Here is a 22,413-nt window from a genome sequence, read left to right as displayed (position 1 = left end):
AAAAATTAAACAAAGAAAAATAAAATTCAAGCTAACCCTCTGTTCCAAATGAATGTCCAGAAATGACTACTACTCCCCCAACCAAGGTTATGCCAGGTCAAATGCGATGACTAAAGAAGACCTTGTCCTCCAGGACTGGCCCGGCCAAAGGCAAGCTTGTGCAATAGGACGTGTGTCCCGGGAACACTCACCCTCTCTCCAAATAGTTCCCTTTGCCCTCTGGAGCCCCCACTCTTCCTCTCTCCTTCCTCTCAGGGGTCTCTCTGTCCCTGGCCTAAATTTTGCTCTCAGTTGGCAGCTAATTAATGGGTAAGAGGGTCCGTTGGTGGAGAAAACCATGCTGGTAAGGATTTACAATGTCTTTATATGTTTCAGAGTTTTTCAGTTATTAGAAACAGAGAGGAAAATTCGAGTTAGTAGGAAAACCAGTTTGGCTCTAGGTCAGTAAACCCATCTGGCAATTTAATAGAATCAAACTTCCGTAATTAATTTTGCATCATATTGTGCTAAATGATCCTAAGGGTATCTAAGCAGCGGAGATAGAAGAGGGAAGGTAAAAGTAGTGCTTTTGGAATTTTCTTTTCCATCGGGTTGAAAAAGTCATGGGATCTACCAGAGTCTGGAAAAATTGCTATTTTCTTCTTTGATATTTAGTGTGTGGGGAGGACCACCACTAGGAGAACTGTAATTAGAAAGTTTTGGTCTTGTAGGGGTTCAAATATAGGCTTCGCAGGCTTAAATATCAGGAAAGTAGAGTTTAAGCACCAGTCACTTCCCACCTAGCATAAACAAACAGGATGAAAGATGGTGCGACGGAAAGCTTGAGTATGTCCTCTGGCCAAATTCTATATTTAACAGGGTGAAACCCACATTTGATTAGACTCAAGAGTAAAAAAAATTAAGTCAACATAAGAAAAATGTTAGCTTAGTTAAGTATGAATTTTTACCAAGATGTTATATTCTTTTACATCCTTCTTTTAAATGGGACATTTTTCATAGTTAATTATAGCTGTAAGTTATATGGTTACATTTTCCTAATGAAGACTTCAAATTGCTGAGGTAGTTTCTGTTCTTTAGACCAGGGATCTTCAAAATTCTTTGCATATGTAGTCCTTAAAGAATTTTGAAAAATATAGGATCCCTTTTCATATTTTACATTGATATCTAAAAATCTTGCATCGTAAGTTTCAATGATTATAAAGAGTGTCCTTCCTGCTGTATTGTAATATGAATATACACTTCCACTTTTAATCAAGTCCTTGGAGCTGTAGGTTTAGCTCATTTGGTTTATGGACTAAGTCATACATATACATATATATATGTATATATAAACACTTTAAAAATTATTTTATCTATTTTATCTATTTATTCATTAGAGAGAGAGACACAGAGATAGTGAGAGTGAGCCCAAGCAGGGAGAAGTGGGAGAAGCAGACTCCCAGCTGAGCAGGGAGCTCGAGGTGGGCTCGATCCCAGGACCCTGAGATCATGACCCAAAACGAAGGCAGATGGTCAACCGACTGAGCCACCCATGAGCTCCTATAATACACTTTTGAAGCCAATCTTCATTGTCAAACTGGTCAGCTAAATCAGACTTACTATCGTTTTAAAATTTAAACGATTAGGATAATATCATTTCGGATCTTAATTCCATGTGACAGAGACAGAGGAGAGACCAAGAAGGCGTGGAGACTTGCCAAGAATTTGTTGCTTGGGTAAAATAAGACTTTAGTGCTTTTACCTGAGGCTTTCCTTGTCCTATTTTGGGGTGGGGAAGAGGAAGATACCCCTTCAGAAGCAGTATCTTTCATTATCCATGTAAGACATTCCTCCCAGATTTTTACAGCCTGGAGATAGGACTCCAGTTAGGAGAGAAGTGTGTAAGTTCTAGGAGGTGGGAAAAGGGTGAACACGGAAAGGTCTGGGAGTCCTCGGGAGGAGGGCTGTTGAGGAAAGAGATGTGTGGAAGTTGAGAATCTGGAAATTGATTGCATTAAGACAATGCAAACACTGTGTGTTTTTAAAAGGATAGTCTTCAGGAAACGCCAGGAGTATGAGTACCCACTTTGCAGTCTGCTGCGCTAAACCCTTTTCGGAAGAGAAGCGTGTATGCTACAAAGATACAAGCTACGAGACAGTCTTCCAGTGATGAGACGCTCAAATAGCATCAGGTGTTCCAGAAACTCAATCGGACGAAGGGAACTTCTTTAATGCTTCCCATTATCAGAACAGTTCCCATTCCACGGCCTATGTCTCATACTGTGATACAGAATTTCTAGAAATGAAGAAGCCTGTAAGACAAAACATTATATCTGGAATGATGGGAGTAAGGGAACAGCAATGAGATTATTTAACTGCTTTTTTTTTTTTTTTTTTTTTTTGCCTTGGCTTAAATGGCATAAGGCATCTTCTGATTTGATGTTTTCACTGAAGATGCTAGGTTATTCTGTCACATTAAGTGAAAACTTTTCCCCCGCAAGTGCTTCACATGCTCTATTTCACTTAATCCTCACAACAATCATATGAACTCTATGTTGTCGTGCTAATCCTACTCATGAGCTTGTTAGTGAGCTCAGAGAGCTTAAGTGATTGGCCCACAGTTCCACAATTAGTAAGTGGTAGAGGCAGGTTTTATTATAAATGGCTCATAGTCCTTAATTCTTTATTTTTTTAAAATTTTATTTATTCACTTGAGAGACAGAGAGAAAGATCACAAGCAGGTAGAGCAGCAGGCAGAGGGAGAGGGAGAAGCAGGCTCCCTGCTGAGCTGGGAGCCTGATGCTGGGCTCCATCCCAGGACCTGAGCCAAAGGCAGATGCTTAACCATCTGAGCCAACCCAGGCAACCTGGGCCTTAAGTCTTTAATATTACTCTATACCACAGTTATTGATTTCTTTCTTTTTTTAAAAAAATTATTTAATTTAAATCCAATTAGGGCACCTAGATGGTTCAGTCAGTTGAGAATCTGCCTTCAGCTGAGGTCATGATTCCAGCGTCCTGGGATTGAGTCCTACAACGGGGTCCCTCCTTAACAGGAAGTCTGCTGATCCTTCTGCCTCTCCCCACTGCTCATGCATGCTCTCCCTCTTTCTCTCTCATAAAAATAAATAAAATCTTTAAAAATAATAGTAATAATTTAAATTCAATTAATTAACATAGAGACATTAAATGAAAAATTAATACCACGTGTTAGAGGGGTTGAAAGCATGCAAAAATTGTTCTCCACTTTGAGAATACCAATTGTACAAAAATCTAACCTCCATAACAGGAAAGCAACCATGTCAAATGAATACTTCAAAAAAGACATCCTTTGGGGCGCCTGGGTGGCTCAGTGAGTTAAAGCCTCTGCCTTCAGCTCAGGTCATGATCCCAGGACCCTGGGATCCAGCCCCCGCATTGGGCTTTCTGCTCAGCAGGGAGCCTGCTTCTCTGCCTACCTCTCTGCCTACTTGTGATCTTTCTCTCTGTCAAAACAAAACTAAACTAAACTCTTTAAAAAAACAAAACAAAACTTTATGTTAAAATGTTAAAAACTTTATGTTAAACTTTATGTTACTTTATGTTAAATATGTGTTCATTTTATAATTCTTTCCCACAAAGCATTACTTTCCGTGTTATTCTCCGGGAATGGTAAAAACATCCAAAAAGAGAGAGCTAGCCCTGAGGAGGGGCAGGAAGGGCCAGATCTCTACTGGAAGTAGATGTTTGTTGCTTTTGGTTTTTCAGCTCTTTTTCATTTTCAGATACGATTGCCCCATTTCCCCCGGAATATTCTACTTGATGTAGGAAAGATGTTAGAGTTTGAAGCCAACAGCCAAGAAAAAGTTCTTGAGACCTCTTTGGTGCAAAAGGTGGTTTTATTAAAGCACAGGGACAGGACCTGTAGGCAGAAAGAGAGGCACCGGGGTCATGAGGAGAGGCTGATTATATACTTTCAAGTTGGGAGGGGGTTAGGGATAGTGTAAGTCTCTAAGGAATTTAGAAGCAGGACCTTGAGGGGCTGGCTATTACTGGGAAAATGACATTTATTTATTATGTCTAATAAAACCTGAGTCATGAGACCCTTCAGATGTGTATCAGTGAGTGGGTCCTGTGTTTAGGGAGTAGAGATAAAGGAAGTTTCCAAAGGAATTTTTATATGTTAAAGTATACTTGCAGGATCCTGGAGGGTTGGACTAAGATTGAGTTTTGCCCTTGGCAAAGTATTAACATCGAGGCAGCTGAGTCCCTAGAGGAAGTTCACTCTGCCTGTTTCAAGGATGTGTCAATGTGTTGTAGGTATTAAGGAAATTTAATATTTTTTCTTCTTCCTTTGTTTCCCACATCATACTTCCCTCACTCCACGTGACTCTGGGCTGCCACTTATGCTCCCCCCATCATAGAAGTTGGCGTGTGGTATAGGTCTAGTCTGTTATACTGTCCCATCCTCCTGACTATACACTGGCCCATGGGAGGTATATGCCCAAGGTGGGCCAATTAGAGTCCTTCTCTGGGATATTTATATGAAATTGGGACCACTTCGATGAAGTTGCCTGAATACAAAAGTGCAGAGTTTTGTTGAATTTCTCATGCAAGATGATAAAGAACAGAATTTTTCCACTGGGATCTAATACAGACCAAAATCTAGCAGGCCTCATGGGTACAGTGGACCGGGAAAGATAGAAACACACAAGTAAGGACACATGAATTATTAAAAGGGCTTGAGCTTTCCCAGGCCCTGGACTGGTATTCAAATATTTACTTTCACCACAGGTAAATCTGAGACAGGGAGGCTCCCAGTAACATATAAATCACAAGGTCTAAAAACCGGTGGTCAACAAGTGAGCTTGCTGGGACAGATGAAACAGGAAAGTCCTGTTATATCACTTTTATGCAAGCAGCATGCCAACGGGCTTGTTTGCATCCATGGAATTTCTTGTGCTGAAAGGAACTGTGTATGCAAGGAGAGAGGGGTGCTAGGTTTTTAGAAGAGATGTAGGCTGGTTCATCATCAACTTTTCCAAGGCTTGGAGCAACCTAGGGGATGGGATTGGTGTGTGGAGGGGTACTGAGGCAGCTGTGATACCTGTGTTTCAATAGTGCCACCATGTGGCTGTGACACCAGCAACAGCCTTGCCCTAGCCCAAGAGACCACCTTGATGGCCCCGCCGAATTTCTAGTTTTCTCTTCTGGAGGTCACTAAGTAGGGCTAACCAACCCAGTCCCTGGGGTCTAGATTTCTTATGGTAGGAGATGGGGAATGGTTACAGAACAGGGATTACAGAGAAGAAAGATATTTTCATGATCTCAGAGAAGTATTATTTGGATAATAAAAGTAGATGGATCCTCATTTTGATACTGAGGTCAGAAAACTGGAGGTTAAAGGTAGTGGGGTACTGGAGTTGGCTTGTACCTATCTGCGAGAGCTGATCGTTGAATTTTCAGTAATTTTGCAAGTTAGTTATTCAGCAAAGCTGTCATGAAAAATTGACTGCATAGGTCAGATTTAATGACAATAGATTAGGAAAAGAGCAGATTGGGAGGTAACTCCATTTGTCAAATCATAGTCCAATTGTGGCCATATGTTGGCTACAGATACAAAAATTTAGTAAAAATCAGTACAAGCATTCTCTAAGAATCCATTAGCTATGTGGAAGTTACAAGTTTTCTTTATCATGTTCTCATTACTTGTAAATTGTATGCCACACATCCTCATTTATACACATTTTTGATAAACATATATTTATACATACTTTTTTCCTCAAGAGTTGGCTGTTAAATATTTACCAGCACACTACTGCTTATACGTTTTATATTTATAATGGATTGCTTAAAATAACAAAATATAAATAATTTAAGTAATTTCATTCGACTCACCCACTTAGTTTGAGACTAATGTGACTTCATCTAAAGTCATACTCTATCAATGCTACACAAAGTTCAGGCTGTTACCAATGCTTAATAGGAATACCCATTTAGTTATTTCCTTACATGTTTTGCTAGTAAGTAGGCAAGTAAATTCCTATGATGTCTGTGGTAATACTTTAAAACCATCCTGAAATGCTAAGTGCCTAATAGTTCTGGAAGAAGACATTTTGTTTCCACCCACATAGTTCAAGTTTACATGACTACATAAGTGGTTAGAGCTCACCAATAGCTACTTTTTCATGGAAAAAGCACACAGGTGAGGGGCACCTGGGTGGCACAGTCTGTTAAGTATCTGACTTTTGGTTTCAGCTCAGGTCGAGGTCTCAGGGTCATGAGATTGAGCCCCACATTAGGCTCCGTGCACAGCACGGAATCTGCTTGAGAGTCTCTCTCCCTCTGCCCCTCCCACTTGTATTTTCCCTCTGTCTAAAATAAATAAATAAATAAATCTTTAAAAAAAAAAGAAGAAAGAAAGAAAGAAAAAAAGCAGGCAGGTGAGTTCTTATCTATGATGACAACCAACATAATTGTTTTGAGACTAAAAAAAATCAAAAGAATTATGGAAAGTCTTTGCAAGTCAAACTGCACTGTTTGGTCAGGATGGAGTTAATATGATAGTAAAGGAACAAAAATCAAAAAAAGGAAATAAAATCAGAAGACTGAAGAGAATAGGATGAGAATCATCCATTTTTTGTTTTTGTTTTTGTTTTCTTAATTTATGGAAGTCAGAAAAGAGATGAAGAGATGAAGCTATATGATGGCTTTAACAGAGGGAAGGAAGCCACAACCCAGATATAATCAGGGGCAGTAGGAATAAATCTGTTCAAGTAGAACCTCAGAGAGATTCTGGAGTTGGAAACTTGGAGTCAAACTGTCAAGAAAGCAATAGAACAAGATAAAGATATTCAAGGACTCAGACCTTCCTTTCCTGGGAAGTTATTTGTTGTACTTGAGAAAAAAACAAGGAGGGAAATCAGAAAGAAAATGACCTGGAATGCAGAAAACATGGAACTAACCCAGTCTTCAATCAACAGAAATCCCAAATGATTGCTAATGCTGCAGGTCTAGAAATAAGCCTTTCTTTTCTTTCTTTCTCATGTTTTTTTTTTTAAGATTTTATTATTTATTTAAGAGAGAGAGAGAGAGAGAGCACATGGGGGGGGGAGGGTCAGAGAGATAAGCAGACTCCCCATTGAGCAAGGAGCCTGATGTGGGGCTCGATCCTGGGATCATGACCTGAGCTGAAGGCAGACACTTAACTGACTGAGCCACTCAGGCACCCCTAGAAATAAGCCTTTCCAAATTCAAGCAAGTATTCAATGGAAACTGAAAATAAATAAATTAATATAAATTAATTCCATGCTACACATAGAATAAATAAGTTGTTGGAAGATATTTGGATATAGTGAAGAAGGCATATTCCATTTCTCAAAGGAAAAAAAGGAAAGAAAAGAAAGGCAATTAGAAACTCCAGGAAAACAAACAAAACTCAAATAAAGCTGCAGTCCAAATATTAACCAATCTAAAATGCAGTATAATTTTGACCAATTGGAATAGCATAAGGAAAAACAGTCTATTTGACCTGTGCTATGTTGGACATGTGACGCACTCTCCCACATAGATAGCTGAGTCCGAGAGGCAGCTGCCAACAGCCAAGCAACTAGCTGACATTGGTTACAAGACTTTCTCTACCTCCACGATGCTCCTCACTATTAATGGGGGCTACCTCTGCAATGCCTGAGCCTACTACTATTTCCATCTGCACAGTTCCCAGCACCAGGCTGCAAAGGAACAGAAGACCTCAGCATCCTGTAGAACCAGGAGGGGATTTTCCTTGAACAGAGAGTCTTGAGGCATGCTGTGGAATGATCTCACCTGAAATCATTTCCAAAGCTAGAAAACTGGGGCCTTACTGGTTTTTAAGTCCTGGTGAGAAAAAGTTCCCATGTTTTCTCTGGTACTGACAGTTTGGGGAGGCTGTCAAATCAAAACAGGAATGAGAAGAGAGGCACACCTACAGTTATTAAATATTTTTCCATGTCCAAAAAAAAGTGTATGCATTTTTTTTAAAGATTTATTTGTTTATTTGAGAGAGAGAGAGAGAGAGGGAGAGAGAGCACATGTACACGGGTGAGGGGAGGGGCAGAGGGAGAGGGAGAAAGAGAATCTCCAGCAGACTCCCTGCTGAGTGTGGAGTCTGACATAGGACTGGATCTCACCACCCTGAGATCAGACCTGAGGCAAAATCAAGACCTGGACATTCAACTGACTAAGCCACCCAGGCGCCCCTTCTTTATTTTATTTCATTTCATTTTTATTTTATTTCATCTTTTATTTTAGTAGCTACTTCCAAAAGCCCTTGTAAAGAGGTTCTATCAATTTTGGCAATAACTATTAAAATATAAAACGTATGTACTTTCTAACCCATTTATTACATTTCTAGGAATTTATCCTCAGATTTGCACTACACTCATATCTTTATCTAAATATATAAATTTAAGGATGTTAATTTCATCATTATTTATAGTGGCAAAAATTAGAATTGGTTAAATGAATTGTGGTACATCCTTACAATAGAGTATCAGGCAGCCTTTAAAAAGAATGAGATAGGGCACCTGAATGGATCAATCAGTTAAGTGTCCAACTCTTGATTTGGCTAAGGTCACGATCTCAGAGTCTTGGAATCCAGCCCTGGGTCAGGCTCCATGCTTAGTGGCGAGTCTGCTCTCTCCCTTTTCCTTTCCCTCTGCCCTTCTCCCCAGCATGCTCTCTCTTTCTCCATCTCTCTCTCAAAATAAATAAAATCCTTTAAAAAAATGAAAAGAATGAGATAGGGTGTGGGGGTGTGGTAACTGGGTGACAGGCATTAAGGAGGGCACGTGATGTGATGAGCACTGGGTATTACATGCAATTGATGAATTACTGAGCTCTATATCTGAAACTAATGATGTTCTAAATGTTGGCTAATTGAATTTAAAAAAATGAGATAAATCTATATGTATGATTTGATGTGATCTCCAAGATACACAAAGTACAGAAAGCAAGACTTTAGAGCAGTGCCTATACTGTTTTTCTATTTGAATAGAAACAAGGACATGCACATATATGTGTGTGAAATTACTCTGTATTGACTCTAGAGAGTAGATAATATTTGAAATGAGATGGACATTTACTTTGATTGCCCTTTTACACTGACTGAATCTTACCATATGCTCATCAAATTTTTTTGTAAAGCTTTAAAATATATTTTTTAAAGATTTTATTTATTTATTTGACAGAGAGAGAGAGATCACAAGCAGGCAGAGAGGCAGGCAGAGGCGTGGGTTGGGGGTGGGGGGCGGGTAGCAGGCTCCCTGCTGAGCAGAGAGCTGGATGCAGGGCTTGATTCCAGGACCCTGGGATCATGACCTGAGCCGAAGGCAGAGGCTTTAACCCACTGAGCCACCCAGGCGCCCCAAGGGCAGCTGTCCTTTTAAGAGGATGGCCTGAATCTGAAATATTCTAGCACATGGTTCATAGATTCCTGGCCATGAGTTTAGGAGTAAGGGGAAATAGACTTGGACCTGGATTTAAAATACCCTACAAATATGGGCTTGCAAGTATGGAGCCCTGTAAAGGCTCTGTAGGAAAAGAAACCATTTGGTGGTTTGTACTATTCTATTGCATTTTGTAGGTACATGGTTATCTAGCAGGTGCATGGTTGAGTGTTCAGTGACAAGTGTGAGCAGGAACAGATGACACATAAATTATCTTCATCAGTAGCCCCATCAATCCTGAGAAAGACCCAGAGGAAAAGAAATATGGTTTATGATTGAATTGTATGACACTATCCCCTAGTAGGCTTAGGGGACAGGAAAGGGAATGAGAGCTCCTTGGGAATCACTGACTTATCTTTTGGCCAAGAGTATCCTTTATTTGTCTGACTAATGAAAGAGGTTATGTTGCATATGGGACTATTAGATTCCCTAATGAGTCAAATTAGTTCTCTTGAAAGGGTCCCAGTAGCCTCTCAGTTTGCACCCCGGCATAGCAGAAAGGCCTGGATCCAAGCTCTGTCTACTGGGACATATAACTAGCTAGAGTTGCACGGGAGGACTTCCTTTCTCCCATGTCACACTACTGTCAAGGTTTCTCCAGAGCTCTGCCAAGCATGGACAGATGTAGGAATAGTTGCCTATATGTTGTGGGAATACTGTTCACAGAAGTCAGCCTCTTTGGCGCTCTGAAAGGAGGCTCAGATATGTGTCAGACAACATAGAGACATTAGACTCTGCCTGGTACCAAAGAAGTTGAGACAGTGGGAAAGGTGAGGCCCTGAAATTGGTGTGGCACTGGCTTTCTCCCATCAAAACTCACCTCAGTGCTCAGTCTCAGGCATTCTTCCCTGATGGGTCCTTGCCATATTGTGGGAGTAATCTGGAGAGCGTTTGCCAGGCCTAACTCTATAGTTTTAAGCCGTTGATTCAGCTGTGTACCAGGAGTGGTTCCCAATGTACACAGCAGCATTTAGGATCAATCAGTTCTGATCAGAGCCCTCAGTAGGCTTTAATTCTGTCAGATTCCTGCTTTGCTTTCCCATTTTTTGTTTTCTTTCTCATTTTCTGTCTGGCTGCAGACCTCTGGGCTTGGCAATATGTCTGAGAACCCCAGATTCAGACTCTTGGCTCTCCCTCAAGGACTTTGCCTTAGACCTGTTCTACCAGATCTCCTCTATTTGTACTTCCTTAGCTATTCAAAGAAGAGTTACAAACTTTGAAAGGCAAGGTTAGCCCTTGGCTATTGTCTGGAAACTTGGATTTGGGAAGGGTTCCCACCGCCCTAACTAGTAAGAATGGCTCACTGTACGTAAACTGCTTGGTACTAATGATACAGCTCATACCAAATACCTGCTTTCCTTCTGGAGTCTGGAATTTTGTGCTAGGCAGAGGGTGCCCATGCGACCAGCCCCCAGTAAAAACTTTGGGCACTGAGGGGTGCCTGGGCGGCTCAATCTATTAAGCATCTGCCTTCGGCTCAGGTCATGATCCCAGGCTGCTGGAACTGAGTCCCACATTGAGCTTCTTGCTCAACAGGGAGTCTGTTTCTCCCTCTGCCTGCCACTCCCCCTGCTTGTGTTCTCTGACAAATAAATAAATAATGTCTTAAACACACACACACACACACACACACACACACACACACACACACACACACACACAAAGAGTAGCGAGCTTTAAAATGAAATAAATAAAAAACAGGGGCGCCGGGGTGGCTCAGTCGTTAAGTGTCTGCCTTCAGCTCAGGTCAAGAACCCAGGGTCCTGGGATGGAGCCCGGCATCAGGATCCATGCTCGGCCGGGAAGCCTGCTTCTCTCTCTCCCACTCCCCCTGCTTGTGTTCCCCTCTCTCTGTGTCTCTTTCTGTCAAATAAAGAAAATCTTAAATAAATACATACATACATACATAACAGCTTTGGGTACTGAGTCTTTAATGAGATTCCTTGGCAGACAACATTTTACACATCAGAACTCACTGCCAGGGAATTAAGTGTGTCCCATATGACTCCACTGAGAGAAGATTCTTTGAAGCTTACACATAGCTTCCTCTGGATTTTGACCCTGTATCTTTTGCCTCAGCTGCTTTGGCTTTGTATTTTTTTTTTTTTTCTGTAATGAATCATAGCCATGAGTATGACTATATGCTGAGTCCTGAGTCCTTCTAGTAGACCCCTAAATCTGGGGGTGGTCTTGGGAACCCTTGACATGTTAGGTAATATATAGAACCCACTAAAGGAAGACTTGAATGTGAATGATTTTTGGTTTGGTTTTCTTTCTTAAAGAGTTAGGAGTTGGAAACCCTGGCTAGGCCTGACATTACAGAATGTGTTGGGAGACCCAAAGCATGAAAGCTGAGACTAACCGTATGTGGAAAATTGGCCGATATGTGGACTTCTCAAAAGACACCTGTTAGGAAAGGTTACATGGAGTACACTCATGAGAGGTCAGCGCGGGGAAGGCCAAGGAAGGTTTGGGGGATTCAGTATGGGGAAAGACGAAGCAGGACCCTCCCTAAACAGAATTCAAGGCTATATCCCCCGAAAAGGCAATAGAGAGACAAGGTCTTATCTCAGTCACACTGATGGAGTAGGTTAAAACCTGAAAGTTTGTTGAAAAAAATAAAAAGGACACTAGTGTTAGTACAAGGGAAAAACTTCTTAAGAAATATCATTCTCCTTAAAGCTACAGTCATGGGGGCGCCTGGGTGGCTCAGTGGGTTAAAACCTCTGCCTTCGGCTCAGGTCATGATCTCAGGGTCCTGGGATCGAGCCCCACGTGGGGCTCTCTGCTCAGGAGGGAGCCTGCTTCCCTTCCTCTCTCTTTGCCTGCCTCTCTCCTTACTTGTGATCTCTGTCAGAAAAAAAAAAAAAAAAAGCCACAGTCATGAATTATTTTAGGGACAAAGTGTTCACAAAGAGAAGAGTAAAAAAGGATGGAGGGAGTTATTGAGAAGGATTTTCATTTTTCTACCCTAGGAAATGCAAATTGTTTGTGTATTTCTATGGATAAGGTAGATTAGATTTAGCACTGAATATTTTTTAAGTACCAAGTATTGGAGATTACACTATACACCACTAGGCATTGCCAGATTTCTGTCTCATGGAAAAGCGGGGTTTAATTTGTCAATGAGAAGGCAACATGATTTTTTTGAGACACAAAATGAACTTGGACTTTGGAATCAGATCGCCTGGTTTTGAGTTCCAGGTATTATGAGCTATGTGATCTTAGACAAATTAATAACCTTTTTGTGCTCTGATCATCTCATCTTAAAATGCAAATAATAATTATAATTATTATTTGTGCTCATAATAATTATAATTATAATTATTATTTGTGCTTTCTGACAAATAATTATAATTACTTCCTAGGGAAAGGACTGCCTGAATTAATCCAGGTAAAGAACTTATAGAGCACTTACAGTGTCTGACATATGGTGCATGCTCAAGAAATTACAGATGTTATTATTACTGTTATAAGACATGATTACTGTGCTCTTAGAAAGTGAATTCATGGGATGTTCTAAATACCTCAGGGCTATCATGTTATGTCCTGATAACTTGAGAAGGACATAAAATAAAACACCTAGAAGTTGGGACGCCTGGGTGGCTCAGTCAGTTCAGCAGCTGGCTTCAGCTCAGGTCATGATCCTGGGGTCCTGGGATCCAGTTCTGCATTGGAGGGGGAGGGTCCTTGCTTCTCTCTCTGCTTCTGCTTGCCGCTCTTCCTGCTTGTGCTCTGTTTCTCTCTCTCTGACAAATAAATAAATAATTAAATTCTTAAAAAAAAAATCTAGAAGTTTAGTTATAAAATGAACCAAAAATGGTTCACCTGAAGGATAGTTTGAAGGCTCAGAAAACTTCAGTGTAATCGATCTGAAGTTATTATCCTATCTTAAAAACATGTCAATCAAAAAGTGGTTGTTCATCTTCTGGAGGATAAAACAGGCCTTTAGGTTTTATGACTCTTTAAAAAAATTGGAGAGCCTGATGAAGTGCTTCCAACGTTTCAATTTACCAAAGACTGACACAAGAAATATCTGTCAAAAACCACCACCATCATGTCATAAGAGAAAAGATGTTTTACCACCAAAAAAATAATAAATAGCATATTCTCAGAACAAAGGCAGTTGTTCCCAGAAAGTCTATGATCTAGGGAGATATTTTTTTCTTTTTTCCCCAAAACAGGTGAAAATCTTATTAAAGACAAGCAACACTCTCTTGGACCAGCCCTTGGGATAAAAAAAGAAGAGTCCCAGAGGCAAACATTGGTAATGTCTGTTGTTCAGGGAAAGGGAAGGGTTAGGATTGGGCTTGGGATCAGGAAAAGGAAGCCGTACCTTCTGCCTTTGACCTATTTTTGCTCTCAGCTGCAATACCATTTCAGATGTGAAGATAGAGATAGGAGATTTTAGCTTTTGATTTTGATCCTGTCCCTGTGGTTACAAAAGTAAAAAGCCAATCACTATACCTTTAACTCATCTGTTTCCCCTTGCTTAGATTTTATGATCAGGAAGCAGCCTTCTAAGTTCCATGCAGGTCTCCCTACAGGGAGAGAATGACTTTACCACATGAACTTTAAAATTCTCTGGCAAGTCACTGAAACAGCTTCTGATGAATTAGTTTTCCATGCAACTTTATTATAGGGGATGGAATATACTAACTACGCCTGCAAGGGTATTGCTGTTTTACTTTTCCTAGTAAATTAATCAATTTGCATTCTGGTGTTAACTTTGGTCTCATAATTTTTAGCCAACTTGTCCCAGTGTATCAGGGCCTGAAAGTCCTAGAAAGAGAGAAAATGAAATTTCTAAGGTATGGAAGCAGCTGATCTTTTCCCAGACAACAGCATATGAGCCCTGTACCATTGTCATTCAAGACTTACCTACTCTGCTGATGTTTACAAGGAACACATAAAGAAGGACGATGGCTTTATTAGCCAAGGGACAAACTGGTGCTACAAAAAAAGATCCCAAGATACAGGGACTTGAATAGTCCAGGTAAAAGATTCAGGGCTGACCTTGTTATCCTGGTCCATATTAGCAGAGGCTCGGGTTCCATCAGAGACCTAAGTTCTTTCCATCACTCTCTGAGTATTGCCTCAACCTGTAAATGATCCCTATGAAGTGTGTCCTAACCTTCACAAATTTACATTCTTAGGCACACTGTGGGTGTGTGGTTAGTTTTAAAAAATTACCTCCAAGTTAAATCACATGCCTACAAGAGTGTATGATATGCACATGTTTAGTAAAAACATTATTATTTAAAGAAGAATGAAATGACCACCTGGACCTATCACAAAGCTTAAAAAACAGAATTTTGCTAATAGCTCTGCAGATTCCCGTGTGCCTCTCCCCAGTCACCCCACCTCCTCTTCCTCCCAATCAGAGGTAACCTCTATATTGTAATTGGTGTTAATCATTCTCTTACTTTAATATCATTTTACTACATGTATATGTATTCATACAAAGAAATACTTTGTTCTGCCTGTTTTGAGCTCTCTGTAAAAGTACTTTTTCTTTTGTGACTCACTCAACATTGTTTTTGAGGGTCATGCATGTTAATGAGAGCACTGATATTGCGTTCATTCTCACTACTAAAATGACATTCCATTTTATGCATACACCACAATGTATTTCCTTGTTCTGTTGGATATTTGCATTGTTTCCAGTTTTTTGCCACTGGAACAACAATATTAAGATCTTTCCTGAGGGCACCTGGATGGCTCAGTGGGTTAAAGCCTCTGCCTTCAGCTCAGGTCATTGGCCCAGGGTCCTGGAATCCAGAGTCCCATTTTGGGCTCTCTGGTCAGCAGGGAGCCTGCTTCCCCCTCCCCCTCTGCCTGCCTTTCTGCCTACTTGTGATCTCTCTGTCAAATAAATAAATAAAATCTTAAAAAAAAAAAAAAGATCTTTCCTGCACAGGGCTCCTGATGAACATATAGATGCATTTCACAAAGCTGAATATTTAAGAGTGGAATTACTGAGTTTGTGCAACTTTACTGGGCAATGCCAAAGAATTTCCCAATGTCATTGACCTAATTTACACTCCTTCTAGCTATGTAAGAAAGCTCCTGTTTCTCTATCTCTTCATCGTGATTTTAATATGCATCTCATGATTATTAATAAGATGTCTGTTTATATCTTTTACTTTTTTATTCTATTAGCTGTTTATATGTTTTATGTAGATTTGTAGGATTTTAAAATGTATTGTGGTCGGGGCGCCTGGGTGGCTCAGTAGGTTGAAGCCTCTGCCTTCGGCTCGGGTCATGGTCTCAGGGTCCTGGGATCGAGCCCCGCATCGAGCTCTCTGCTCAGCAGGGAACCTGCTTCCTCCTCTCTCTCTGCCTGCCTCTCTGCCTACTTGTAATCTCTGTCTATCAAATAAATAAATATTAAAAAAAAATAAAATGTAATGTGGTGGGGCACCTGGCTTGGTTCAGTTGGTATAGTGTGCAACTCTTGATTTAAGGTTTGTGAGTTTGAGCCCCACATTGGGTGTGGAGATTTCTTAAAAATAAAAATAAATATATATAGTGGATACCAATCCTTTGATGGTTTTGTGTGTTGCAAACACCTTTTCCCAGTGGCTTGTTTTTTCACTTTCTATTTGTTATATTTTGATGAACAGATGTTCTTAATTATAATACTGTTGAATGTGTTAATACTTTTCTTTATTGCTTGTGTTTTTGTGACTTGTTAAAAAAATTCTTCCTTATTCCAAAGATACTCTTCCACATTTTCTTTTAATAGATTTAAAATTTTGTCTTCTATACATAAGTCTTTTGTTCATCCGGAATTGATTTTTATGGATGGTGAGGTAGAAAAGGCGAAGAAAAGCAGAGATAAGAAAAAACATCTTTAATCCTACATTTTGTTTTCCTACGCATGTACATATATATATATATATATACACATATATATACACACATATATATACACACACACACACTTAATACAATACAAATTGTATGTGTATATATATATCATATAAGTATACTTAATACAATACAAATTGCAAAATGTTGCAAGAACAGTTTTGTATCTTGATTTTTAAAGAAATTTTATTTATTTATTTGTCAGAGGGAGAGAGAGAGCACTAGGAGGGGGAGCAGCAGGTAGAGTCAGAAGCAGGCTCCCCACTGAGCAAGGAGCTCAATGAGGCACTCTCTCTCAGGACTCTGGGATGGTAACCTGAGCCGAAGGCAGATGCTTAACTGACTGAGCCACCCAGGTGCCTGTATCTTGATTCTTTTCTCTTAACGTTATATTATGAGAATTCTCCTATACTATTAAAACTTCTTAGGAAACAATATTTTAAATATTTTCATAAATGTATGCATGTTCCCAACTTGATCTGTATTTTTTTTAGATTTATTTTATTTATTTATTTGAGAGAGAGAACACATGAGTGGGGGGAGGGGAGAGGGAGGGGACCTTAAGCGGACTCCATGCTGAGCGCAGAGCCAGACATGGGGCTCCATCACACAATCCTGAGATCAAGACCTGAGCTGAAATCAAGAGTCAGATGCTTAACTGACTGAGCCACCCAGGCACCCTGACCTGTATTTTTAAAAATTATTATATCTCACTATGTGTTTGTAAGATTGTTCTAGGCTTGTGTTGTTGTGGGAAAGAAAATCCACAGCTTTATTAGCTGAGGCTCTCTACATGCTTTCCTTCTGACTACAGGTCTTACATAGAAACTAAATGAGGAAGCATTTTTTTTTAATTAAAGAGAAAGAACCCCTGGGATTGTTCAGTAATAACCCCAAAACTATCACCTATCAACATCCCTTTCTTCAATTCAGTCTCTTTACTGTTTCTCCTTAGGATTTAAACATACTCAAATGTCTTTTCTCTTTAAAATGAAAACAAGTAAATAAAGGCCTCCCTTGGCATTTACATCTCTCTAAATTCTTCCCTTCATAGGCCAAGTGTTATGAAAAAGCAGAGAGTGTTTGCTGTCTGAATTTCTCCATTTTGCTACTGGTCATTCTCTCCTCGATCTATGGTGATCTGGCCCCACCGTTTCACTACATCTGCTCTCCCTTACTAAAGCCAACACTAACTCTGAGTTGCAAGAGCCTATAAGGACTTACCTTTATGCACTTATCTTATCACATACATGGTAACAACTGGCACTGTGAACTATTCCCTCCTTGAACTTTTCTCTTGCTTTGACTTCTTGGATATTGCTCCTTATGTCTTTCCTCCTTTGGACCCTCCCTCTCAGTCTTCATAAGCTCTAATTCTTCCACCGACTTCTTATGGTGTTCTCTGGAGTTTTATCATCACCCATGTTCCTTTATTTTTAATTTTTTAAAAATACTAAAAAAATTTTTTCTTAAGTAAACTCTACCCCCAACAAGTGGCTTCAACTCATGACCCCAAGATCAAGCGTTGCATGCTCTGACTGAGCCAGCCAGGCACCCCAAAAATGTTCCTTTAAAACGTTCATAATGATCCCACCTACACCCATGACTTCCTTTACCATCTCTTAGCCCGTGACTTCCAAATATGAATCTCTAACGTGGATTCTCCATCTGGCCAACTGCCCTTGGACACATTCACTTCAAACTTTATATAATCCAATTCATCACATTGGGAAATGGCATTTTCAACTATTTTTTCACCCAAGCCAACAACCTGGGGCTCTGCCTGGATTACTTCCCTTTCAAGTTCCCTTCAACTTCAGAAGTAACTGGTATTACTGGATTTGCCTCCCAGATATCTTTCATACCTGTCTCTTTTTCTCTATGCCCATTGTCATTGCCAGCATGGTGAGTTCCTGAGCATCTTTTATGCCTTAGCTAGCTTTCCCTCCTATGGCTGTGGCTCTCTATATTCACTGTGTAGCAGAATCATTTGAAGAAATTAAAAACAAATTCAAATGCTCTATGACTTACTCTAGAAGCCACTTGTGGATGAGGACGGAGCTTTGGTATTTTGAAAACGGTTTAACATGCATTTGGGATTGCAAGACACTGCTTAATATTCTTTACAGATAAATTTGGCCAAATGTAGAAATGATCTGACCCAGGAAATATCAGAGTGATTGCAGGCTACGGAAATTATGGCATGGGCTTCTGGTAATCATCTCTTTAAGCAAAAACAAACAAGGCCAAAAGTCTCTATTATTTTTGTTATAGTTGATTTATGGGATATTGACATCTTTTTTCTTTTCATTCAGTTTAAGACATTCCTGGTTCTTGGTATGATGAACGACTTTCAATTGCAACATGGATGTTTGGTTATTATTCTACTCTGGATCTTATTTAGACTACCTATTTTAGCTGGCTTTTCCTAGCCCTGGAAAAGGAATAGAGGGGGCATTGTCTATGTTAATGGGACATAAGTGTAGAATTCAAGGTTCTCCATTCTGCCCATGTTGACATTGGTGGCATGGGGGTGTGGTTCCTCATTACTGGTGGGCTTAGGTAGGAGTTCAACTTCCCATTAGGCTTCCACTGGTACTTCCTTAGCTGAGAGGGGTAGGAGAGCCTCATTACTACTCCCCATGAGGCCTCCAATGGCACCATAATGGGGGTGGTTGCCTCCTTACACCAGAGAGTGATGAAAGTCCTTGCTCTCCAGTAGGCCACTCCTCTGACTCTCTCAGCAGGGAGAAGGGTTGTCTCATTACTGCCAAGTAGGGGTGGAAGTCCAGGCTCCCAACATAGTTTCTGCAAGGAGAGGGATGGGGGATATGTGTAGAGGGTTATTTGTTATAACTCAGCAGTGGTATATAAGTCTTGGCCCTCTACTTGGCTTTCTCTGACATGACACCAGTGGGATTGAGGTATGAGGGATTGGGATGTTAGGATGTTGAGGTGTTTCATTATAGCCTATAGAGTGTGCAAGTCTAGGCTCCTCACTTGGCCTTTCCAGGCATGGGTGGGGTCACAGGTTTTTATTGTGTGGTGCTTGTCTATAGCAGAGTAATTATTTTGTAAAAGTGATATTTTGGTAGGCTGACTCTTCCTCATCCTTTGGCTAAAGAGAATAGCCTTTCACTGGGGCAGTTTTGTCTGTGCCTCTCAGCATTTCAAGGTTTCTAGCTGTTGGCTTCTCTAGTACTCAGTATGGGAGCTTAAGGTTAAACAAAAACCCAAGTACTTCCCTCTGACTTTGGGTACAGAGGTCCCTAGCTAGTATGCCATTTTTTCTCCGCGTTTCAGAGTTTCTTAAATTTGTTTTATATATAATGTCCGAAGTTTTTAGTTGTACTTATTGGGAGAGATAGAGAAAAATATACTTATTCCATCTACCTGGAAGCAGAAGCAAAGAGGCTGTAATGTCTTGAAACACAATTTCAAACAAAACTACATGTCAGAGATCTAGGAAAAAGCTACAATGTCCTTCAAGATATCAGGGAGGCAATCAAATAAAGCCAACATGGGTAGTGACAGCCTTTGCAAACATAATAATATCTATAAGCCCCCTCAAATAGTAATTACTTAAAAAATGATACTGTTTATTATAAACTTCTGTAAAAGTCTCAGAGCCTTAATATATGAATCAGTAAAGGGCTTCTGAGAGGAGATATTAAACTACATGATGTAGGGATATGGAGAAATTGTGACTTATCCCTTGGTCTCAGTTGAGCAAAAGAGACAAATTTTCAATGCACTCATTCCTTTTTCAAAGCCATGAGATTAGTTTGGAGAAAAAAAAAAAAAAGCACAAATTAAAAAGTTCTCATGACCAGCTCTAGTTCTGCCTGTTCTTCTTTCTGACCCCCTTTCTCCTTTTCCTCTTTCAGTCCAGGAAGACACTGCACATAGGAAGCAACCTTTTGCAAAGAAATACTCGTTTTCAAGAAAAGATCTCTATAAACCACCTGGAGAAACAAAAAGCAGTAGCGCACCATAAAAATGACAAAAACGATCTGATTGGATATAAAATCTCAAGAGGACTGGGATATAAAGTTTAGGAGCTGGGAGATCAATTGATATGTTGTCCTGTGTTGTAAATAGCTCTGCTATGTAGGCTGACATAGTTGAAAGGCAGAGCACATTTCAGCAGTTAATTATAGAAATCCGTAGGACTACATTTATTGGTTGCAGGAGGTCTACTCCAGCTAAAACCCAAATAAACTGAAGAGAGAAGATCAGGTAGGACATTCTCCAGAAACCAATTAAATAGATTTGGACAGGAACCCAAATCTAGGAGACTGTCCCAATGCTGAAATAATTTTTCCCCTTTCCCTCCTTCCTTCCTCCCTTTGTTTCTCCCTCCCTCCCTTCTTTCTTTTTGATTGGTGTGGAACAGAGGGCTGCAGTGGAGAGATAGCCAAAGAAAGGAGTTGTTTTTGTACCAGTTAGAAATGTGAACCTTGCACTCTGTACTAGTTCCTGGAAACATTGCTAGCCTACCCAGAACCATGAAAGAACCTGCTTGGAAATTATCCAGTTTCTTTCCTTTTCCTTTAGGTACTTCCAACTCCATGACTGACTGGGCAGAAGTGAAAAATAAGGTCAAAGTCAAATCTGTTGATTTTACTACTCAGATTAAAAGGTTGGGTGAGCACAGTCTAGGCAAATGAATAAGTAGAATGAATTTGGGGGGGGGGGATGGACACCTTGGGATTTCTATTGCCCTAGACACTCCTCACTGTTTTTCCTCCTATACTACCTTTCTGCAAAGGTTGCAAGTTTTGCTTTGGAGTGTGCGGGGCTCACAACCCTTTTATGGAGTCAGTGGAGATGGGAAGCCCTGCAGTTGTTGCCAAAGGGTTCAGAGACTCAAATATGTACACTAAGCACAGAAAGAAGAATGAATAACTCTGTCTTGGACACACATACATATAGACTATTTTTCTTTTTTTTTGTATTTTCATTTATCCTTAGTTTTTGCTTACAAAATGCAGAATTTTCAAAACATTAAAGAAATATATATTGGAATAGAGTTCCTAGTAATTCCACCCATAAAATAGAATAATGTTACCAACTTGTTTTCCTACTGTTTCTCAAATTTATGGAGAAATTGTTGTGTTAAAGTGAAATTCATATCAAAGTTATCACATTAATGGTAGATTTCTGTTGTTTCTCAATGAACAGACGCTAAAAATACAAGTACTAACTAACATTAGGAGATCCGCGTACTATTGAACTTAAAAATGGGTCCCTATACTTAGCCTAGGAATTTCTGATTTTGCATAAAAATTACAGCAGCTGCGGCGAATCAGTTTTGTTCTTGTGTGCACGAAGGCAGCACGAGAAGTTACACCCTCCTAGGGGGCGGTTCCGGAGGGTCAGGCGCTTGTTGGTGCCAACAGTGAGTGGCAGCCACCGCCTCCCGCACACCCGCTGCGTTTTGATAAACAAGGAGACTCCAGCCGGCGGTCGCTAGGCGAGGGAGGAGCTTGGGGGCGGGGCCAGGGCGCTTGATGTGGGTGGGGTTCGAAAAGGCTTCCTATTGGTTAGCGAAGTGCGGGGACCTGAGAATCCTGATTGGTCTGGTTCCCTATCCGTAAGGGGACTGACGACCCCTGTCTCGCCCTGCCGCGTCTCTCCGCGTCGCGCTCCTCCCCTCGTCGGTGGGCGCCCGCCCCGAGCTCCAGAGCGCGTGCGCGCGCGGCTCCACGCCGCGGTGGATCCCGCCCGCTCCGCGGCGCACACTTGCAGTCAGTGGGTGAGCCGGGAGCCGCGGAGGTCACCGCGGGGAGGCGGGGCGGGGGCAGCATGGCAGCCTCCTTACGGCTCCGCGGAGCCGTCTCCGGCCTCCGGTATTGGAGCCGCCGGCAGCGCCCGGCAGCGTACAGCTTTGCAGCGGGTAAGGACCTCGCGCCTTCTCCCCCGTCCCTCCTCCGGCTGCCCGCTTCTCGCGCCCTGACGGCCGAAGAGATGTTTTCACGGGAGGCGCTGCGGTTGGGTCGGGGCTTAAAACCCCCAGTTTTGGCTGGTCCCAAGGCCTGGCCTCTTCTGCGGCCACCTCTCGCACAGCTAGTCTTTCCCCCTACCCCCCAGTAAT

The 22,413-nt window shown here is 41.0% G+C and overlaps 1 protein-coding gene across 5 annotated transcripts in view; it reads left to right on the top strand.

Annotated features, from left to right (window-relative positions):
- Nucleotides 1-205: 205 nt before the first annotated feature.
- Nucleotides 206-22,413, top strand: part of HIBADH (3-hydroxyisobutyrate dehydrogenase) — a 125,037-nt gene continuing 102,829 nt past the window's right edge. The window contains exons 1-2 of one of the 5 annotated variants that reach the window (XM_080818429.1): nt 306-343; nt 13,628-13,710. Coding sequence is in view for 2 of the 5 variants with exons in the window: in XM_080818426.1 (XP_080674552.1) it covers nt 22,125-22,215 (91 nt within the window). In the remaining 3 variants the exon portion in view is untranslated. Of the gene's footprint in view, nt 344-13,627; nt 13,711-22,007; nt 22,216-22,413 lie in introns of those variants that run through there. The other 4 variants (XM_080818430.1, XM_080818427.1, XM_080818426.1 and 1 more) reach the window with 4 other exon arrangements.

This window comes from Martes martes (genome assembly GCF_963455335.1).
Source record: "Martes martes genome assembly, chromosome: 11".
NCBI classification, from domain to species: domain Eukaryota; kingdom Metazoa; phylum Chordata; class Mammalia; order Carnivora; family Mustelidae; genus Martes; species Martes martes.
This window is presented reverse-complemented; position numbering and strand designations above follow the sequence as displayed.